The sequence below is a fragment of the Neodiprion fabricii genome, chromosome 4 (genome assembly GCF_021155785.1).
Source record: "Neodiprion fabricii isolate iyNeoFabr1 chromosome 4, iyNeoFabr1.1, whole genome shotgun sequence".
Lineage (NCBI taxonomy): Eukaryota > Metazoa > Arthropoda > Insecta > Hymenoptera > Diprionidae > Neodiprion > Neodiprion fabricii.
The window spans coordinates 22,106,367-22,124,410 of NC_060242.1; the positions used below are offsets into that span (position 1 = coordinate 22,106,367).

Sequence of the window (18,044 nt, forward strand, 5' to 3'; positions counted from 1 at the left end):
TGCAATGCCGGCCAGGTCTACTGCATAGACTTACGGTCTACTGATACATAAGTACACTGGATAGAGGTATCCCTACGAGGATCGCCTATGCTTGGCAGTTGACTGAGCGACCAAGCGTACGGCAACTCACTCATAGAGCCACAACTTCATGCAGTTATATATCAGTGGCCAGGTCATCTGACGATATGTATAGATTCGAATAGATTCAAGGCCACTAATGTGTGGAAAATCAAGGGTAAATCTATTTAAAACCGAACGGATACAGACTTATAACAAGGGCCGCAGGAACTGAGAATTCAAGCCCAAGACATTTCCACCTAATAGACAGAGCACTATTCCGTATCTTGAACTTCACTTGGAAAAGCGAAAAACATTGTTTTAACCGATCAAGAAGCTGTCTTAAGCGTTTATCTCTTATCATTGCGGACGAACTTACAGAAACGCTCCCCAAAGGCTGCTTCTGATTCGCTCTGTGATAAGCGCCACCTAAACAGATCAGAAGGCAGCTTTAAACGAAAATTCATGCCCCTGGGCCCAGTTATTTAATGGCTAAATTCTACAGTAATTTATGAAATTTCCTTGACTTCCTCCCTCTCTCTATCCGCAGAACCTTTCCACTAACAATTAGGTTAGTCTGCATCTTGCCCACTCTACCTGTATCATCTCTACGGAAATCATCCAGACTAGTCATCGAAGAACACTAGCACTACTAGTGGCTGTTCTGGTACTACTCTCTTGGTCTCCGAAATGCGAACCATTTCTGTACTTTGGAGTTCGGTCTCCCTTCTAATTATACTTTCTGGTTTTAGCCTTTTTAGCCCGGTTCGGGCTTCTGCTAGATGGTCTCGTGTTTTCAGTTTCATACCACCAAGCATTGAGTAAGTTTTCTTCGTAAAAAATCATGTACACTGTCTCGAAGGGGCCTAGTAAAATCGTAGCAAAGACGCGAAGAGGTAGAAAATGATTTTAAAGACTCGGGATAGACAGTTAGTATTAAAGAAACAAATTAATTTACATGTCAAGTTAATTCTTTCAGGAATTAGTCAAAACTTAGAGAGGCTAGAAACGCTGCGTGATCTTACGAGAAAATCAGATCCCGATGAAAATCACGATGTAACTAAGTGAGTATATTAATATATAATTCGATCGAAAGTTATTGTTGGGCAATCGGTACAACGTAACGAGTCAATTTAGTGATGATTATTAAATCCCCATTGACGCAACAATCACTTACACCTATTTGTTCCACGCAATATTACGCAATGATAATAGTTGCAAGCCATCTCCCATAGCAACTGTAGAGTATTTATACCGTTCCTTATACGCCACACACCATTCATAATGTATTAACCATGAAAATTCGTTTGGCAACTTGAAATTCATTGAAAAATATCACAAGATGATTTTAGCTCATTCAAATTAATTAAAACATGATGACACGGACTTTACAAGTCATTTCCTAGGTGAACAACGAGTCTTGGCAAATTTATAAAATCAGGGTTTATGAATGAATAACAATAATAATTATGGTATTGATCACAAAAAAGAATAGTAGATGATGTTAAAGGTTAAAATCAGCGCATTTTGTTATGAATTATTGAAAAACAGCTATTCGTGAAAGATAATGGGGCAATTGCAATGGTTATGACACTAGAAAAAATTATAAAATGTACTTCGAACCTTAGTCAGGTCCAAAGTATTTTTTTTAACATTGAGAATATATTGAGAATATATAAATACATTACTCCAACTGCTTAGCATATTTCGCAAGTTTAGTTTGATATGATTTATCGTTTATTCCATATTTTAATTTTTCTGTATCATTGAATGTATTAAATCGGTTTAAATGCTGCAACCTTTGCCAACAAGCACTAATTTCTCTGTTATTTTTTTCTTTTAGTCATGTACCAAAGCCTGTCTTCCACATCAATGGGAAATCAAAATTCAGTTCTCAAAGGCACCTTCAGAATCAAGAGGCAATTACTCCACAGCACGAGGAACTTATTAAATTTGTTTACGAATGTAATTAATGATTTTAAACATTATTCTTAATCTTCATTTTTTTTTTTTTACATTTGTAATTGCCGGACAGAAATGGTTAACGTCATTTTACTTTCTACACAGCACGTAATGTTGCGGGAAAACTAAAAGACCTAACATGGCAACATCGTAATATTTTAGATATACTGCTCGATTTTTCTACAATGCTCTAGACATCGCAGAGCAACATTTTGATGTCCGTTCTTTTAAATATATTTGCTATGTTCCTGTAATGATTTAATGAAATATGTCTCAAGTATCAGTACGTTACTTTTTGAAAGGGCTGTGTATCCGCCCTGTGAATAAAATCTCATTTGCTTTGTTCATCCATTGCTTCAGTAGCCATTGTTCCAGGCAGATCGGATGAAACAAAGGCTACCTATGTAATATTCTAAATACTTGAAACATTTTCAGTTAAATGTAAGACGTAAGTAAAGAAATGATTATAATGATAATAGTATTTTCCAACGTAGCGTTTGGTGTACCAGTATCTAGGAAAGGTGTTTTGAATCCTCAATTCAACACACAGTAAAATGATGTAATGATAATACTACTGGATTATTTCTGCATAATTTCAAGTACACTGATTGTATTGCGATATTTCTGCAACGTTGTGACTGCCATTGCAGTATATTACAGTATAGAAATATTGGAGAAATATTTCTGCAAGATTGCGTGCCGTGCAAACTGCTTATTAATTTAATGTGTTTCTTAAACAATTTGGTTGCATAATGTAAAACTTGGTCTCGATAGCTTACATAACTCCCATAGAGAGGCTAATTCTAAAAAAAAGCTATTCATCATTGCAACCGAGTTCGGATATGTGTTACACATGGCACTTATGTTTTCAGCCTGGGGGGTCTGTAACCTTACACTCTGCATGGTTGTCTGTTGTTCCATGTACTGAATATGAAATGTACTTATCTATACTGCTTTGACTTCTGTGATAATATTAGCGAAAAACTGTTCTCAGAATAATCTTGTTAATTTCGGGAATTTAATATGAAAAAAAAAAAAAACAGTGTCTGTAGTACTTATTTATGATAGTACTTGGTATGAATTTTTATTTTTTTTTTTTCTCGGCAGCTCATATATCACGAAATATATCATTTTTAGCTAATTCTTTTTTTTTCATAAGTAAATATGGTGGTATATCTTTGTGAAAATAATAAATCATCACATACAACGAGTAAATCGCAAAAAATCAATGATCGAACTCAATTTTCTTGTGAATGTTACATGTAATTATAACAGTTGCGGTATTTTCGAGCATTGCAGTTCAACTATGAATTTTGAAAAATTTCAATTTGCAGCTTCAGAGCCCAAGAGACAAATAGAACTATATTTATACTTGTTCTGAAACAACGTCACGAACATTTAGGAGAAAACATACTTACAGTATGTTAAGAATTATTACATTTATTAATCCATATATGTCTTTTAATATAATTTTTTTAAATAAGTGTTCATATTGCTTGGAATCATTCAAATTAAAGTTATTCAATCTATAGCTGATCTAACTATATCATTTAATCTCATTTCAGCGTGGAGCCAAGTTAGCACACAGAATAGCGAGTCCTCAGATGGTTCTGAATGTCCTGAGCCATGCAGTAAGTAATCGAAAATCACTGGCCATAATTTTGATTTTTATTCTCATTGATAGATTGCCTGCAGTCACATACCTGATCATCAACGTCGACTGTCAATTCTTGGATAAGTCGATTTTTTGCAACAGAATATAAAAAAAGTTTCGTTTTTAAAATTTCAAGGCACAATCAAATCTCACGATATAAGCTTTCAAAGTTATTGCCTTTCACCAATGGAAGGCATCTTTTAGAACTTTGTTAGCCCCGTGAACCTATCAGCAAGCACGTATGTGGGTAAAGGTTCTAAAACTCCCCTACGATTAGTGAACGGCAGCTTGAAAACTACTCGTGCTCTCAACTTTTTGAAAAAGAATTTTTTTTTTTATTTTTTTTTTTTTATTTAGCAAGAAATCAACCTACCTATAATTGATGTTCGCCATTAATTACTCTGTATGTCTGACGAATGCTACTCACTTATATTTTATTTGAATTCCGATTGCTGTTTTTTTTTTTTTTTTTATATCTATCTCCATACAATATTTTAATTCAACTAATAGATACAATTTGCAAATCCGAAATAATAACTAAACGCTGTCTGAGGTAATATTTGCTTGGTATCAAGCCACTTTTTCCCTGCATTGAATTGATTAAAACAAATAGAAATTAGGTGATTTAGTCATTATAGAGCAAGTAAAGCAACAAAAGATTGATCGTTGGCCACAATTTCATTACAGGCCCTGGGGCGATAGTATATTACAACGATGGAGAACCTAACGTAGTCTTACAGGGTAAGGATGATTTCACATTTTTTATTTAATCTCGGCTTTACGTAAATAGTTGTTTTAGAAGGACGTGCAATGAATCTAGGTTCAATATTACAAAAGTTTTGGTACATGATTTCGTATTAGATATCTCGAAGCACGTTGTGAGAAATTAAAGTTTCGTGTATGTGTAAATTACTTCTGAAAATTGTTAAATAGTTCAAGTCATGAATTAATTGAAAATTTTGATCGTACAATTTCAGACTTCAAACCATTCGATTTGGAGTCTTGGTGGGGAAAGCGGCTTTTTCACAATATCACCAAGTCACTTTAAGATATTAAATCATCTTATGTTCAAAAGTGGCTTCAATAACAATGTGAACGAATGACACGACGATCAAATCAGTTGGTTTCATATTGAATTTAAAATTGATGAATATTGAAGAGAGCGCACAAAATTAAATTTAGTATGAATATCTTGTAATTGCAGTTCTTGATTCAAGCGAATACCCAACGTAGAAGAATTATCATTTTACCGATATTCTCCAACAATAACTGATAGATTTTTGTTGCAAGAGATTATTGGTTAAAATTAGTCAAGACTTTCTTACATATAAGGAGGTCTTTAACATTTTATAAATATTAAATTTTAATTATGTTTATAGGTAGTTGAAAGGTAACTAAATGTACCCGCGACAATTTTTACACAGTGCCATTTTTTACACAGCAATTTGTAAATAACAGGTGCTTTATAAATTTGTTGTATATTAAAATGTTATCTGCTGAACTTCTATTAATTGTTAGTAACTGTAGATGTCATTTAATGTTGGACAAAAATACGCCAACTTTCATAGTTTTGTTTATTATTGTTTAATATGCTGTAGAATGTGTCTCTCAGATTTCTGTGCTGAATTCTATAGCAAGAGAATTATTATAACACACGCTATTCGATTGATATCGTAGTATCCTCATCATTGGTACACTGCTGAATTTTTTAAATTCTCATGCTCTTAAACACAGCGTAATTTGTTATAGAGATACATACAAAATGCAATGTCAGGTAGACAATAAATAATATTATTGTTATTTTAAAGAGTGAATGTCGCATGAGTAAAAAAGAGAATTATTGAGTTATGGATTGAACTATGATGTGAATCTATCTACACGTGTATTATGTATATGTGTATAAGCACGATACAAATTGACACGTATGCATAAGGTGTCCGCTAAGCGAATGTTTGAAAATGATATCATTGATTGTTACAACACTTGTATCATTTAACTATTTTAAGTACTAGTATAACTTTGTAGACTGATACTATTAAGATTGTTATAAATTTATAAAATATTTTTACAGCGTGAAAAAATTAATGGTCGCTCGATTATCATAAACATTACATGAGTAGTTGTGGGTTATTGTCGAGTTTATGAGGTACACATTTCTTTATGCCATTAATTTATTCGCACTGTATTAAAATTGCAAATTGCAATTTTGTAGTCGACATGTAGTGAGAAAATTTGGCCTACGCTGCTGAATTTGTTATTAAAAGATATATATATATATATGTATATGTATATGTATATAAAATATATATATCTTTATATTTTACCCTGTGTTTTCGTTGTTTCATTCTGGTCTACTTAAGTCATATCTCCCCCATTTATTTCTGTTCAAGAGATTTCTGTTCAAGAGTTCAAAGATTTTGCTTTGGAGTAAAACACTATTTTTTTCTCAAAAATACAAGGTCAGAGAAGGGGAATGCCGTTTGATTCGAGTCTTTAAGTCCTATAGAGCTCCCATGAAAAAATCGTGAAAATAACTGAAAAATTGAATTATTAAAAACTTCAAAAATTTCTATAGCCACCAGATTTTCTTATATTAAGCTCAAATTTGGAGAATCGTCTTTTTTTATAACCTACTTTCTTTAAAAAAATCAGCAGCCGAACCGCTGACCCAAGCCCGCAGGCTGCGGTCGAAAAGTATTGGACGTACCCATATTCATTCTATGAAAAATTGTTAAGTACCTGACTACCGTTAAACACAAATAACAGCACACGAATAAAGGAATTAATATCCGCCTTAGGAATATTTTCAGACCACACCGTTACCGAGTTACCGCGAAGAAATTGTTGACACTGAAAAAATAATTTTTCGTAACATTTTCATTAGCTTTTTCGACACTTCATTTTTTAATTTCGTAACCCCAAAGAAGTACTATTCTTTCGTAAAACATGGCGATGGCATTTATTTTCTTACAGACTATTGCGTCTGTTTCAAAACCCCGGTTAAAATTTTTGAAATGGCTCGTTATAAAAAAAATTAATAAATAAAAAATTGTTGTTTGAAAAGTGAGAGTTTTACTAAATTTCTGCATCTTTCGGTCTTAAAATGGATATTCCATTTACTATAAACTTTAATAAAGTTGAATTTCACGCACATGATTTTCTTCCTTATTGGAACAAAGTAGAGGTTGATGTCCATGCTATCAAGTCTCTTTATTTCTAATAGAAATGATTTTACGAACAAAACAGACGCAAGGTGGATACTCGTTCGACTGTAAGCTTTTTTTACTTCATCGTTACTAACTTTGTGTCGTTTTTCTATGGTCATGTTGCTTCCGAGTTGGAAATTTTTTCAAAGTATTTACTGATTTTTCAGTATCCATTCTTTTATTGCTTCTGAATTTCGTTACTGTCTGTATTATCATCTTGTTATCTACTTGGTTATAAATTTTTCTGCCTATATGATCGGCTTCATAATGTCATTTGGTTGTGTGAGTTTTTAAGTTAAGGTAAAACAATTTTTGACGAAAAAAAGAAATTTTGTTCATCCATTTTTCTTACAGGTTTCTCAATGGTTTGAAACTTCCTTGTAATTTGTTTTAGATCTTACATGAGCATTCAGTTCGAGATTTTTAAAATGAACCAAAATCCATTTTACCAATAACATATTACAAAATTCCCTTTATCAAAGCTTATATATATTTTTTTTTTTTGGAAATCTTGGCAGCTCTCCGCGAAAACGTTAACAAAAGATCCACATAAATTATCATTCTTATTTTTTCCATTTCACCCTGGATTGTTAGTAAATTAGCGGGCGGCAATTTGTGATTTTCAAAACTTCATTTTCGTTTGTTTTACCTGAACAAGCTCGATTTTGCGGACACAGAAATGGATATTCTTGATTTGACTAATTATAAATGAGCAAAGAATTTGAGTACGTGATCGTTTTGGATTGAAAATGTGATGTGATCCTATGCCTCTCTTCTGGCTTCGATCGCATGCTTTTAATTGGCATGCACATAAAACTTATACTATAAAAAATATTTCATACGCATATATTTTATAGGTATCCGAATTACGCGTGGATTGGATTGTGTTTAAATTTCCAATCAGTACATTCATATTTTATACTTGTCGTATACTGCAAAAATATTATAATATTTTGCACTCGATTTTACCCGATGTGTAAATGATTCCTGCCTGCAAGCGTAAATTTTGTACCGCATGATAAGATAGGTCTTGTCAATTTAGCGGGTAGAGCTGACAGCTCTCAGTCAAGATTCTGGGGCTCTGTATATCAGAATAATGAAATAATGATCCCATAGAGTAAAATTGGTTGAACTGGGTCAATCGATATATAGACAGAGACCCAGCCTTTATGTACCCTTGTTCTCTCGACCCTCGCCTCTCGTCGAAGACGCGTGCGTCTGGATATTCCTGCCCATTCCATAACATGGCCTCCGACCTGAAAGTAGTGTCGATCCAGGAAGATAGATTTTCTGACGTGATCGTTCACCTGAGAAAAAATTTTTTCTCTGACGAGCCTCTCAACAAGGCAGTGAAACTTTGCAAACGTGGTGAACCTCACGCAGCCCTGGAGCGACACAGTTTGGCTACCCTCCAGCAGGGTTTCTCGCGGATGGCTGTCACCGATTCAGGGGTGGTAAATCATTACTTACTTGAAATGTATTCCCATAATTTGTTCAATACATTCAATACACGGTGAACGTTAGTAATTTGATCATTTTCGCATTACGATAATGAACGGCCAAAATTGTAAAGTTAAACTATACAGGTATGTGTTTAGCTTCCATGTATTCGCGAATGTAATTCTTCATCTGTTGATTATATATGTTGAAGCCAGTTGAAAAATGGTCAACTAGTCTCGCTTTGGCAGTATGTAAGGGACTTTCCACGTGAAATCGACAAACCGAAAACCCTCACCATGTCAGTTTTGATCGACGATTATTGTACGGTACTAGTTAGAACTCCCTCTGAAACACTCTATCCTGATTCTTTCGGATTTCCTTTTCGAACCGTTTGCGCCACGAGTTATCAATTTTCTCAAGTTCATAATTATGCCCTTGTCTACTGTCTTGGAAATATTCACAAAAATTCTACGATCCAGGAGAAACATTTCCAATCAACGTTTTCCCGTTATATTTAAATTTTTTTTTTTTTTTTTTTTAACTTCAATATCGCATCGACGCGAGAAATATATGAGAATGAATAAAAAGCATAAATAATGGCAATAGAAAATTTTTCAAGTTGATTCATCTTTTATTTTCTCTTGTCACATAGATTCTCTCGTTAAATAAATTTTATTATTGTATATACCTACATATTAATATTTTATTGTGTGGCACTTCCGTTAATGTAGTATTGAACAAAAAAAAAAAAAACTTTGTTGGAAAATGATTTTCGTTTTTAAAACAATCGGTAAGGGTGTAATTTTTAACTCGAAAAAAGCCATAAATCGGAAATTGTTCTAAAAAAGATCTGGGAAAATCAAGAGAGTGTTCCAGAGGAAATACTACCATGCAAAAAATCGCCGAACAAAATTGAGATTAGGAGGGTTTTTGACTTGTCGATTTCATGCGGAAAGATCGATATACTAACTCGCAATCAGCTACTATTATTGTATTAAAGAATCTCGTACTTCAATTATAAAGAGTGAAATATTGGCAAGCATACATGTACACAGGTGTGTGAAAAAATATCGCCGTTTGAGTTCCCAGTGTTTAGAAGCTCGTTGCGGCGTCAAAAGTAAAATCAAAACTAAACTGTTCTTGCCAATATATCTTCCGGCGTGATGTAGCTTCAGATAACCATGGCGTGTTGGAATCTACCATATAAACTTATATCGTTGAAATAAATTTGCAATTGTATTAACGGCGACCATATTGATTTAGTGTTAATATTACTAGATGATTCACCGAGGAAGTTGTGAACATACATTTTTTTGTAGCACAAGTAAAATTTGTGAATGATTACCTCGTACGTTATTTCGCGCTAGGCATTTCAAAAAGTAGTAATTAACATTTACGAGTATTCGCTTCGAATAATTCATTCGTATACTTACGGTTTGTACATGTGCTTGTGCCTAAGGATATCGTTTACTCTTATTGTTAAGTATTAATCTGAGTGTTTTTAGATCGCAGGAGTTGCTCTGAATGGTACGGTAAAGAAAAGTGAACGAGAGAAGGCGGAATCGCGTCTTCTGGAAACGGCCGACGAAAAATTCAAAGCAATTTTTACGTTACTTTACGGTGTAAATGAGAAGGTTGATTTATTTTCAACCTACAATACCGAAGAGCTTTTTGAATGTCGAATTTTAAGTGTCGACGAAAACTTCAGAGGTAGAGGCTTGGCATCTACCTTGATGACTGATAGTATGGAAACAGCAAAGCAAGCCGGATTTAAGGTACCTAATTCGGAAATCTTACATCCGTACAGCTGCTCACTCGATTAATTATATCCCTTTGTTTTCATTACGATTATTTGTTATTCGAGAACCAGTTTTTCATCTCCGTATGTACTCGCATTATTATTTCATTCAAGGAAAACAAACACTGCAATAAAAAATTTCGGGTATGAACGATTCCACGTCAAATCGGACAAGAATTTATCTCGTGTTTGTTAAATCGTTCGAAACTTTCCTTATGCAAATTATACGGAAAAAGAGAAGACATGTATTTTTCTTCGTTAAGAATGATATATTTTTTCAAATTTAAAAGTAATCCATTTTTGCGAAAAGTGAATCCGCCGTCTGATTTGACGATAATAAATAAGAGTATACATCTCTTTTCTTTCCACGTGTACTTTGCGTAGAAAAAATTTGACTCACTTGAGTGGAGCACCCGGTGAAATTTCTAAATCCGGTATTTTTCAGTAGAACTAAATGTGCATCAGACTATTTGTTTTCAGGCCATCATCGAAATTTTGTTTTTTAAGACTCCTCCCTTTCATTTCTTTTGAACAATATGTTAGGCTGTCGCATCGATTTTTTTAGGATGCTTAGCATCCATAATTGTTGTATAAAACGTATCAAAGATCAAAACACGCGTAACCAAAGACTCGAAAGCAAGTAGTTTGATCCGCATTTACATTTAGTTTTATTGGAAAATGCCGAACTTGAAAATTCCATTGGGCGCTGCTCCCCTTTGAATAATACGAAATCTCAAAACTTCCAAATCCGTTCATTTGTTTCGTTAGTTTGACGTGGAAACTGCCGATATCAACACGGAACACTTACCTCTAATGGACGTATCACGAAGAATATTTAACACTGTCACGTGCACATTTTTTTCTGCCCCAGAGAGATAGTCCAAAGCTCACAATTACACAATATAAACTAGGCACTCACAAACGACCAAGTACGAAGTAGACACCGGACAAAGTTTAAAATCAACATCGAAACAGAGAGCAGAATTGCTGAGGGCTTATATAGTTTGGAGCTCTCTTTTGTGGCGAGAGACAAGAGCAACCGTTCGCCACCTGGTGGTTGTCCGTAGAACCTCCACTTACATGCATGGATATTCGTAAACATCAAATGGATATCTATCACCGGCTTTAATCTAATCGTACAGAGGATTTCTGTAGAGATCTCTCTATTAGAGATCCACTATGGATATGGACCTCTAATAGATAGAGTGTTCCGTGTGGGTATAGGCACTGCACAGGCCTTAAAGCTGAATTGGCAACCGTATTAAAACTGAACACCATTCTATCACATCGCGAGTACATCACTCATGGTGCGTATAACGAGTACTGAACTGTACCGGATGTACGCGGATTTTTTCATTTTTAAATTCCAATACCCTTACACTGTTTATGGAATATTGCATTGGTACGTTCAGGAGTCATTTTTCGTGCAACCCTTTTTTAAGCTCCGGTCATACGTTTGAAGATTTCTACAATAGATATGTAGTGTGCCGCGTAAGAGCCCTAGCTGTTATACTCGTGTATAATCTCTTGAACTAAAATGAGGAAACCCGTGTTTCGGTGTTTCACGGTACAGGCATTTGTTAACGAGAACAAACCACTGAAAACTTAATTTGAAAATATTTTCGTTTACTGAGAATTTTATCAGAGCATGTTGGTCCTGTTCTTTCTACTACTTCGCTTCCCAAATACTTTTTAAATATTTAAGTCACCTGACATTTTCGAATTTGCTACTTGGGGTATTATCTGTGTAGAATTAATTTTGCATTTTTAATTTGGCAATATCACTAGGCAACTAAAATATCACAGTCTATTAAGAACGAACGTAAGAGTGTATCGAATCGTAAGTTACGTGGAGCCATTAAGTGGATATCAGCGGATTTTTTTACCTCAATTGTGTAAATACGAAACTACAGACAGCTCAGTGCAAGGAGTGAGGTTTTAGTTTTTGCACATGGAATCAATATACAGCAAATAATATGACGAAAGAGGTTTTTTAAAATTAAATATGGCCCAAAAATACCTATTTCGTGAGATGCCGAAACATGGGTCTCTTACTTGAGAATGCCATATTAACTGTGCCATACGATTTTATCCACAATTTTTCATAGGTAGAACTGGCATATTTGGCTTCTCAAAAATTGAAACAGATGATATGTGTTTAAATTAAAGATGAGTAATCCTAAGCTGTGCAGCAAATAGTTCATTAATTTCTATGTTTCTGTTTTTCAGCATGCGAAGTTCCGTTCGTTTGCATGGATGGTTTTGTTTTCTATCCACGCCACAATATGTAAATATTAAATTTTCATGTTTTTCGTTTGACCCTTTACCGTTTACAGACAATAACCATGCAACTATGAAGATTATCGCTATCACTATTATTGTATATTATCATAAAATCTATCGTGGTAAATATTTTTGAATGATCTTTGCCATTTCTTCTGCAATCGGAAATTCATCATACTTTCAGTTTATACATTATAATAGTTTCCACTCTCTAAATAAAAGAAATATCAGTACATTTTGATTTATATGTATACATAATGCATCTGCGATAATTGTGTTGCACATTATCAAAATATAAAGTATAAAATATAATGGTTTTCGTATTGTCACACCTATTTTCAATTTGGTTTACTTACATTTATATCAAACTTTCCACGTACAAATTTGATACGTTAAATTGAAAAAGGAATTTGTCGAAGATAATTTATATTAATATTTTAGAGCAGTACGACTCTTTTTATAGGTATTCAAAGCTGACGCGACTGGTGTATACTCCCAGAAAATCTGTGAAAATTTTGGATTTAAAACTGTGGCAGAAATTCCGTACAGCGAAGTAGATGAAAATATTAGACCGCCACCACCACACGAAGCTTTAAAGTTGATGGTAAAAATTTTGGAATAAGCGTACATGATTATACATATTGTATTCAGACCAACGCACAGAAGATGAAATGATATATGTTTAAAAATGAACATATATACTATACATATAGGTAGATATGGTATTCATGTATACATATATGTATACGTTTCGTTTTTTTGAACGTGACAATAAAAGCTTTCTTATATTTAATCGTATAAATACGTGAAACAAAATACTGACAGAAATGAAAAGTTAATCTGGAATTTCTATTATTGTTAAATACGAAAATACCATTTACCATATATTATATACATGTATAGATATTGTTCATGTGACTGTGTTTTAAAGGAACTTTCGTTAATAGATGGTATACCATGAATGTTTTGAAAGTACATATACATATATATATACAAATACGTTTGTGTGTATTACACAATTATACTGTTACAAACATGTTTAGAAAGAAGAAAAGAAAATTGTTGTATGACTTGTCGTGAAGTATAGCAAAAAAGACTAACGTTAAATAAGTGTTGACGTTTTTTTTAAATATGTGACAATGATGCTACACACTGATGAAAGTCTAAAGTAAATAATTTGTCACCTGAGTACATTGGTGCCATTATATACATAAATAAGTTCAAGCGGAATTCAAAAATTTCACTGCAAGTAATATAGGGTGTTGGTAAAATACCAAAAAACGGAAGCTCATGATTGAGATTGCAAAAATATTGAACCTGCCGCCAACAGGCTATCGTATTGTATTGATATTGTTTTAGAGAGTTTGTAGCACAGATTTACCTCATAAAATTTATTGTTCAGAAACGGGTCCACATACCTGCGGGATGATGTTACTAAAGTATAAATATGATTGAATAATATTTTCGTTGTTCAGAAGTATTCGAAAAGAAAGAACAACAAAAACTGATACAAATGATATTACATATACATGTTATTTTTTAAGGGTGTCAACAGAATAAATCCTCAATTTTACTATAATCCATGTCACATCATTCGTTTATTTCCTCAACTCCATGTGCATCCAAGAATGCATGTTACAATGATTTCACAGGAACTTTGAAATGTTCTACAGGTCAACACAATAATTCAACTTCGGTAAATAGAATATGAATGTTGTTCTAAACAAACGCTCAATGTAATGAAATATACTGATGAATATATTTAGAATCGCAACGTTCGTCCTTAATTTACAAATGTTTTCGCTAACGTCTGAATTAAACTTTATAACAAGTATTTCAACATCTTTTAATATGGTTAATTTTAAATGAAAGATACTAAGATGATCGTTGACAGTTTGCACGGAGAAACGAAAACGTTCGGAAGAAAATTCAAGTTGTTTGAATAAGAAGGGGTATTAATTTTTTTCTCGAAAGTGAGGTGAAGAAAAAGTTACCATTTTTGATAACAATTCCCGTTAAGACTGTTATTGATATATAATTCCTGTAATCAGGAACATAATAATTAACACCTAAAAATTGACTTGTTGCCGGAAATGTTTCTGTAATTTATTCGCTTTAAATTGTAGCTGTGTCGAGTATCTAGCTTGAACTTTTTGCATGTATTTTATATCCCTAGCTTTTTTGATCACAGCTTCCTTCTGCGTATCAGTCCACCCCAGAGCTCTGTACTGTGTTAAAACTGCTCGTAATTTATCTCTTTTTGGCAGAGCTAGTGCTCTATTTGGATCCAAACTCTGCTTATAATACCGCATTAGAGATCTATGTCCAATCGTGGCTCCAGATGGGAGGACCAATTGATAATCGCTATCATCAATCTCTGAAATTTCGACCTCTTCATCTGGATTATCGTACCCTTCATCAGGATAACTAGAAGAGTAGTCATAGAAGTCTGCGTACTCTATCAGAGCTTCGCCTTCGTGGAGCATCTTGCAGTGTCCTTTGTCAAGCATGTGAGTTCTAGCTGCGTCTGCACTTTGGAATGCTTTACCAGAGTTGTTGCACCAAAGGCACATATAACCTGCATAAACTTTCTCACCAAGATATATCAACAACCCTCTGGGGTTGGTGCAGTATTCGGGATCAGGTAAGAAGAAAGAATGAGCCTCAGTCATGTGTTTAAGATTACGGACAAAGGACCTGCTGTGGTGGCTGCAGAAAATACAGTCATTATTTTCAACCGGATTTTCAGTGTCTTCAATCCATTCATCCGAATCTATGGACTCAATTTCTGAATCAATTTCCATGTCTTCGAGGGTTTCAGGAGGATTTTTAAAACGAGAATGTAGTCGACTGTTATTCTTTTTCGACAAATTTTCGGCATTTTTTGCTGCTTCTAATGTTGTGGTTTCAAGAATGTCCTCATCATGGAAAGACAATGCTTTTTCTTTGTGTTTTTTTGATGTCAAATGATTCTCATACTGATTTTTTGTGTTAAAACTTTTTCTGCAGGCTTTGCAGTTGTAAGATTGTTCCTCTTTTCCTCGCTGTGCAATCACCCTCCTCTGAAACTCATCTGATGTTACTGGCGGCAATTCTGCAACTTTTCGTTTCAAGTTATACCTGTGCCAATCGGACTTATAATGCTGCCTTTGAATATCAAGATCCCTGAATGCCACACGACAGGTAATGCATGTGTATGGCGTATTCATAATGTCTATATTTCCTCAGCACAGTTGCTTTCTGAAATCGAGAAGAATCGAATTGATCTAATATTTATTCACATGTACAGCGATATACTGACAGCAAGATTTCAAACAGACTTGCATGAACACTTGATTCCTTTGTTTCTAACAGAATATCTACTCGTTTTTACCTATATGCACCACAAGCCATCAAATTCTTTTTATAGTAACCCGGCGTTACTGGATTGAAACCTTTGCTGCGACTATTAGCAGTATGGAATGAATGTACACAGCACTCCAAGTTTTTCCTAGCAAATTACAGACAAGCAAAGATTTACCGTATCTACATTGTCTGGAATGTTCCCTATGTAGATTCCTTTTGTAACGGACATTGCCGCATCGTAAAGTCCATTTCTTTATTGTGATTATTTTGGAATGGAAAAAATATCGAAGTATGATGGATAACAAAAGGGTGAACAAATTTTATAACAGCCTTTAGATTACTAACAGATGATGTCAAATGCCTTGAACTGTACTTAAACTTAAGTCACTTAATTAATGAGCAAAATGTGTACAGACATATGATCAATTTCTTAAAAATTCTAAAAGTTGGGTAATATATATTTCCAGATTCATTTTGAAAAGCAGTCAAGTACTGAATAAACTACAATTCACCGCTGAAACCAGGACAGTACTGACTACCCTGAGCATAAATAATGAATAAAATTTATAAAGGGTCTGTTAGCATGCAAAACATGATTGCTGAATAACAAAAAGACAAATGAAATATCAAATCGTGTAATAATATGGTGTTCACAATTGAACAGGTTTTTGCATCCAATTATTGAAATGGAGCAAAAAATTATCAAAAATTAGCTTTCAAATTAAAATTACTTATCATCTTCGTACAGTCAGGCATAAATTAGGTTAGGTTGTGATTTCATCAGGTGACTCATTTAGTTTTAAAATCGGGTGTTAGAAATGGATCATGCCTATGAAAATTGAAAAATTTCAATCGCTAAGAATATTACCAGAATAGTGTTGATTATTTTTGCGACGGATACTGGAACAATTACTAACAAATCCGTCACGCTGCTACACTTGCATATGTACGATCCTCTTTGGGCTTGTGGTGACTTGTGCTAGACTACTAAAAAGCAGAATAAAAGCTCGTTCAATTATGGCTTTTGAGTCAGTTAGCAGATAATTATCAGGCGGTTTACTTGATATACAGCGATCACGATTGGTCAACAGTTTGCCCCAGAGCACCTTAGCGTTACTCGGAGCACGTGAAAATTTTATAATCGAACATAACCGAACGTAGCCTTGAAAACAAGTAGAGGTTAGAGCGTCACACGCTCACATGGCAGTTGCGGTAGTTACGGAATGAAATGAAGCTGCCAACAACTTGGAATAAGTTTATCAATCGGTGATTGTTTTCGACCTAAGCATTTTTTGAAGCACTTGTCAGCTTAAAAATATGCAAGATTATCATTTTTAGATAAATTTTGGCAGCTCGCTTGAATCAGTTTTCTGGTGTTTAAAGAGAGTAAGAACTAAGAATTGCTATATAGATTTCGTAACTTCGTGTGGGTGACTTACAAATCAGTTGAATATTTTTCCTCGATAATATATACTACTGGAGATAGCTAAATCCAGCGCCGTAAACTTGCGAAAACTACAGCTGAATTGGCAAGAAAACGAGATTTATGTCCCCACAGTACTTCAGCTCCCTCACTTTAGTATTTGAATGGCTGTTACGAAGAGTACCCGATCAATCAAATGGAAAACGAGAGAGACGGAGTTGCAATCGCGGGGATCTAGGGGGCATGTTATATATTTCTTCTCTCTCTCTCTCGCACTAGACTTCCGCTACAGGTTCTTTGAACGTGCGGAATCGTCCCTCCAGTAAATACCGCAAATACGTCATGTTCCAAGGCAACTACTTCTTCCATAGTTGTTCACCGCGGCTCTGTTTCAATATTATTATTCTTGCCTCAGTCCAGCTTATATGCGAATCACAATATAGTTTGTGAATTTGCGAGAAAGTAACAAGGAAGAATCGTTGAATGAATGAACCTGCATGTGAGAAGTCGAATAGAAGTATGTCAGTGAATAACCCGTGCATGCTGCTGTTCGGCCCATGCTGCAGCAGCATGTAACAATCATGCTCAATTCTGCCGTAAAGCGCTCCCGGTCTGAATCGAAAACTCGTTATCACATGCTACCTGGGTTAGGTTGAAAGCGTGATTGACGGCTCTTAAACGTATACCGAAAATTATTTTATGGACGTTTGTTTGCAAACTTTTTCCAAAACATTTCTATCTGTCAGCGCTTTCAGTGCCCGGAGTAGGAACGATGAAACCAGCCCCAAAGAAGGGCTCCTCGCTAGTTACCGTGGTAACAACCTTTTACACGTCGGTGTCAATTCGCATGCAAACCAACCCGCGCTCCTAAGTACC

General features: G+C 34.5%; 3 protein-coding genes across 17 annotated transcripts; 2 read left to right on the plus strand and 1 right to left on the minus strand.

The window, feature by feature from the left end:
- The first annotated feature begins 123 nt into the window (after positions 1 to 123).
- On the plus strand, positions 124 to 5,996 carry LOC124180095 (MAPK regulated corepressor interacting protein 2-like). Of its 5 annotated transcripts, none has more exons than XM_046565175.1 (6): positions 124 to 953; positions 1,037 to 1,121; positions 1,901 to 2,022; positions 3,585 to 3,650; positions 4,343 to 4,414; positions 4,651 to 5,996. In XM_046565175.1, exons 1-6 carry the CDS (start codon positions 902 to 904, stop codon positions 4,719 to 4,721), a joined length of 468 nt encoding a protein of 155 aa, XP_046421131.1. In that variant the 5' UTR covers positions 124 to 901; the 3' UTR covers positions 4,722 to 5,996. The 5 variants fall into 5 exon arrangements, with proteins under 5 accessions (XP_046421131.1, XP_046421133.1, XP_046421135.1 ...); XM_046565177.1 differs by having other exon boundaries at positions 4,878 to 5,996; XM_046565178.1 differs by having other exon boundaries at positions 511 to 953; positions 4,361 to 4,414; positions 4,878 to 5,996.
- A 2,041-nt stretch (positions 5,997 to 8,037) lies between these two features.
- On the plus strand, positions 8,038 to 13,979 carry LOC124180089 (arylalkylamine N-acetyltransferase 1). 8 transcript variants are annotated; one of them, XR_006870201.1, is made up of 4 exons: positions 8,038 to 8,333; positions 9,825 to 10,094; positions 11,029 to 11,424; positions 12,347 to 12,385. XR_006870201.1 is itself a non-coding variant. In XM_046565160.1 (4 exons), the coding sequence occupies exons 1-4, from the start codon at positions 8,049 to 8,051 to the stop codon at positions 12,861 to 12,863; spliced, it is 630 nt and encodes a 209-aa protein (XP_046421116.1). In that variant the 5' UTR covers positions 8,039 to 8,048; the 3' UTR covers positions 12,864 to 13,004. The 8 variants fall into 8 exon arrangements, 7 of the variants coding, with proteins under 7 accessions (XP_046421112.1, XP_046421116.1, XP_046421115.1 ...); XM_046565160.1 differs by lacking the exon at positions 11,029 to 11,424 and adding an exon at positions 12,847 to 13,004 and having other exon boundaries at positions 8,039 to 8,333; positions 12,347 to 12,404; XM_046565161.1 differs by lacking the exon at positions 11,029 to 11,424 and adding an exon at positions 12,842 to 12,964 and having other exon boundaries at positions 8,040 to 8,333; positions 12,347 to 12,404.
- LOC124180081 (zinc finger protein 622) lies at positions 13,969 to 17,357 on the minus strand. 4 transcript variants are annotated; one of them, XM_046565126.1, is made up of 3 exons: positions 17,185 to 17,357; positions 16,614 to 16,732; positions 13,969 to 15,640 (listed from the first exon to the last, which is right to left on the minus strand). In XM_046565126.1, the coding sequence occupies exon 3, from the start codon at positions 15,607 to 15,609 to the stop codon at positions 14,470 to 14,472; it is 1,140 nt and encodes a 379-aa protein (XP_046421082.1). In that variant the 5' UTR covers positions 15,610 to 15,640; positions 16,614 to 16,732; positions 17,185 to 17,357; the 3' UTR covers positions 13,969 to 14,469. The 4 variants fall into 4 exon arrangements, with proteins under 4 accessions (XP_046421082.1, XP_046421083.1, XP_046421084.1 ...); XM_046565127.1 differs by lacking the exon at positions 17,185 to 17,357 and adding an exon at positions 16,806 to 17,111; XM_046565128.1 differs by lacking the exon at positions 16,614 to 16,732.
- Between the last annotated feature and the right edge of the window lie 687 nt (positions 17,358 to 18,044).

What these genes read in the sequence shown, in the direction of transcription:
- LOC124180081 (XM_046565128.1), bottom strand. Translation starts at nt 15,609, where the DNA reads ATGAATACGCCATACACATGCATTACCTGTCGTGTGGCATTCAGGGAT.
- LOC124180095 (XM_046565175.1), top strand. Translation starts at nt 902, where the DNA reads ATGTACACTGTCTCGAAGGGGCCTAGTAAAATCGTAGCAAAGACGCGA. An exon ending in CGTAGCAAAGACGCGAAGAG is followed by an intron (nt 954 to 1,036) that starts GTAGAAAATGAT and finishes TAATTCTTTCAG; the next exon opens with GAATTAGTCAAAACTTAGAG. An exon ending in TATTAAATTTGTTTACGAAT is followed by an intron (nt 2,023 to 3,584) that starts GTAATTAATGAT and finishes ATCTCATTTCAG; the next exon opens with CGTGGAGCCAAGTTAGCACA.
- LOC124180089 (XM_046565155.1), top strand. Translation starts at nt 8,049, where the DNA reads ATGTACCCTTGTTCTCTCGACCCTCGCCTCTCGTCGAAGACGCGTGCG. An exon ending in CTGTCACCGATTCAGGGGTG is followed by an intron (nt 8,334 to 9,824) that starts GTAAATCATTAC and finishes GAGTGTTTTTAG; the next exon opens with ATCGCAGGAGTTGCTCTGAA. An exon ending in CAAAGCAAGCCGGATTTAAG is followed by an intron (nt 10,095 to 12,863) that starts GTACCTAATTCG and finishes CTCTTTTTATAG; the next exon opens with GTATTCAAAGCTGACGCGAC.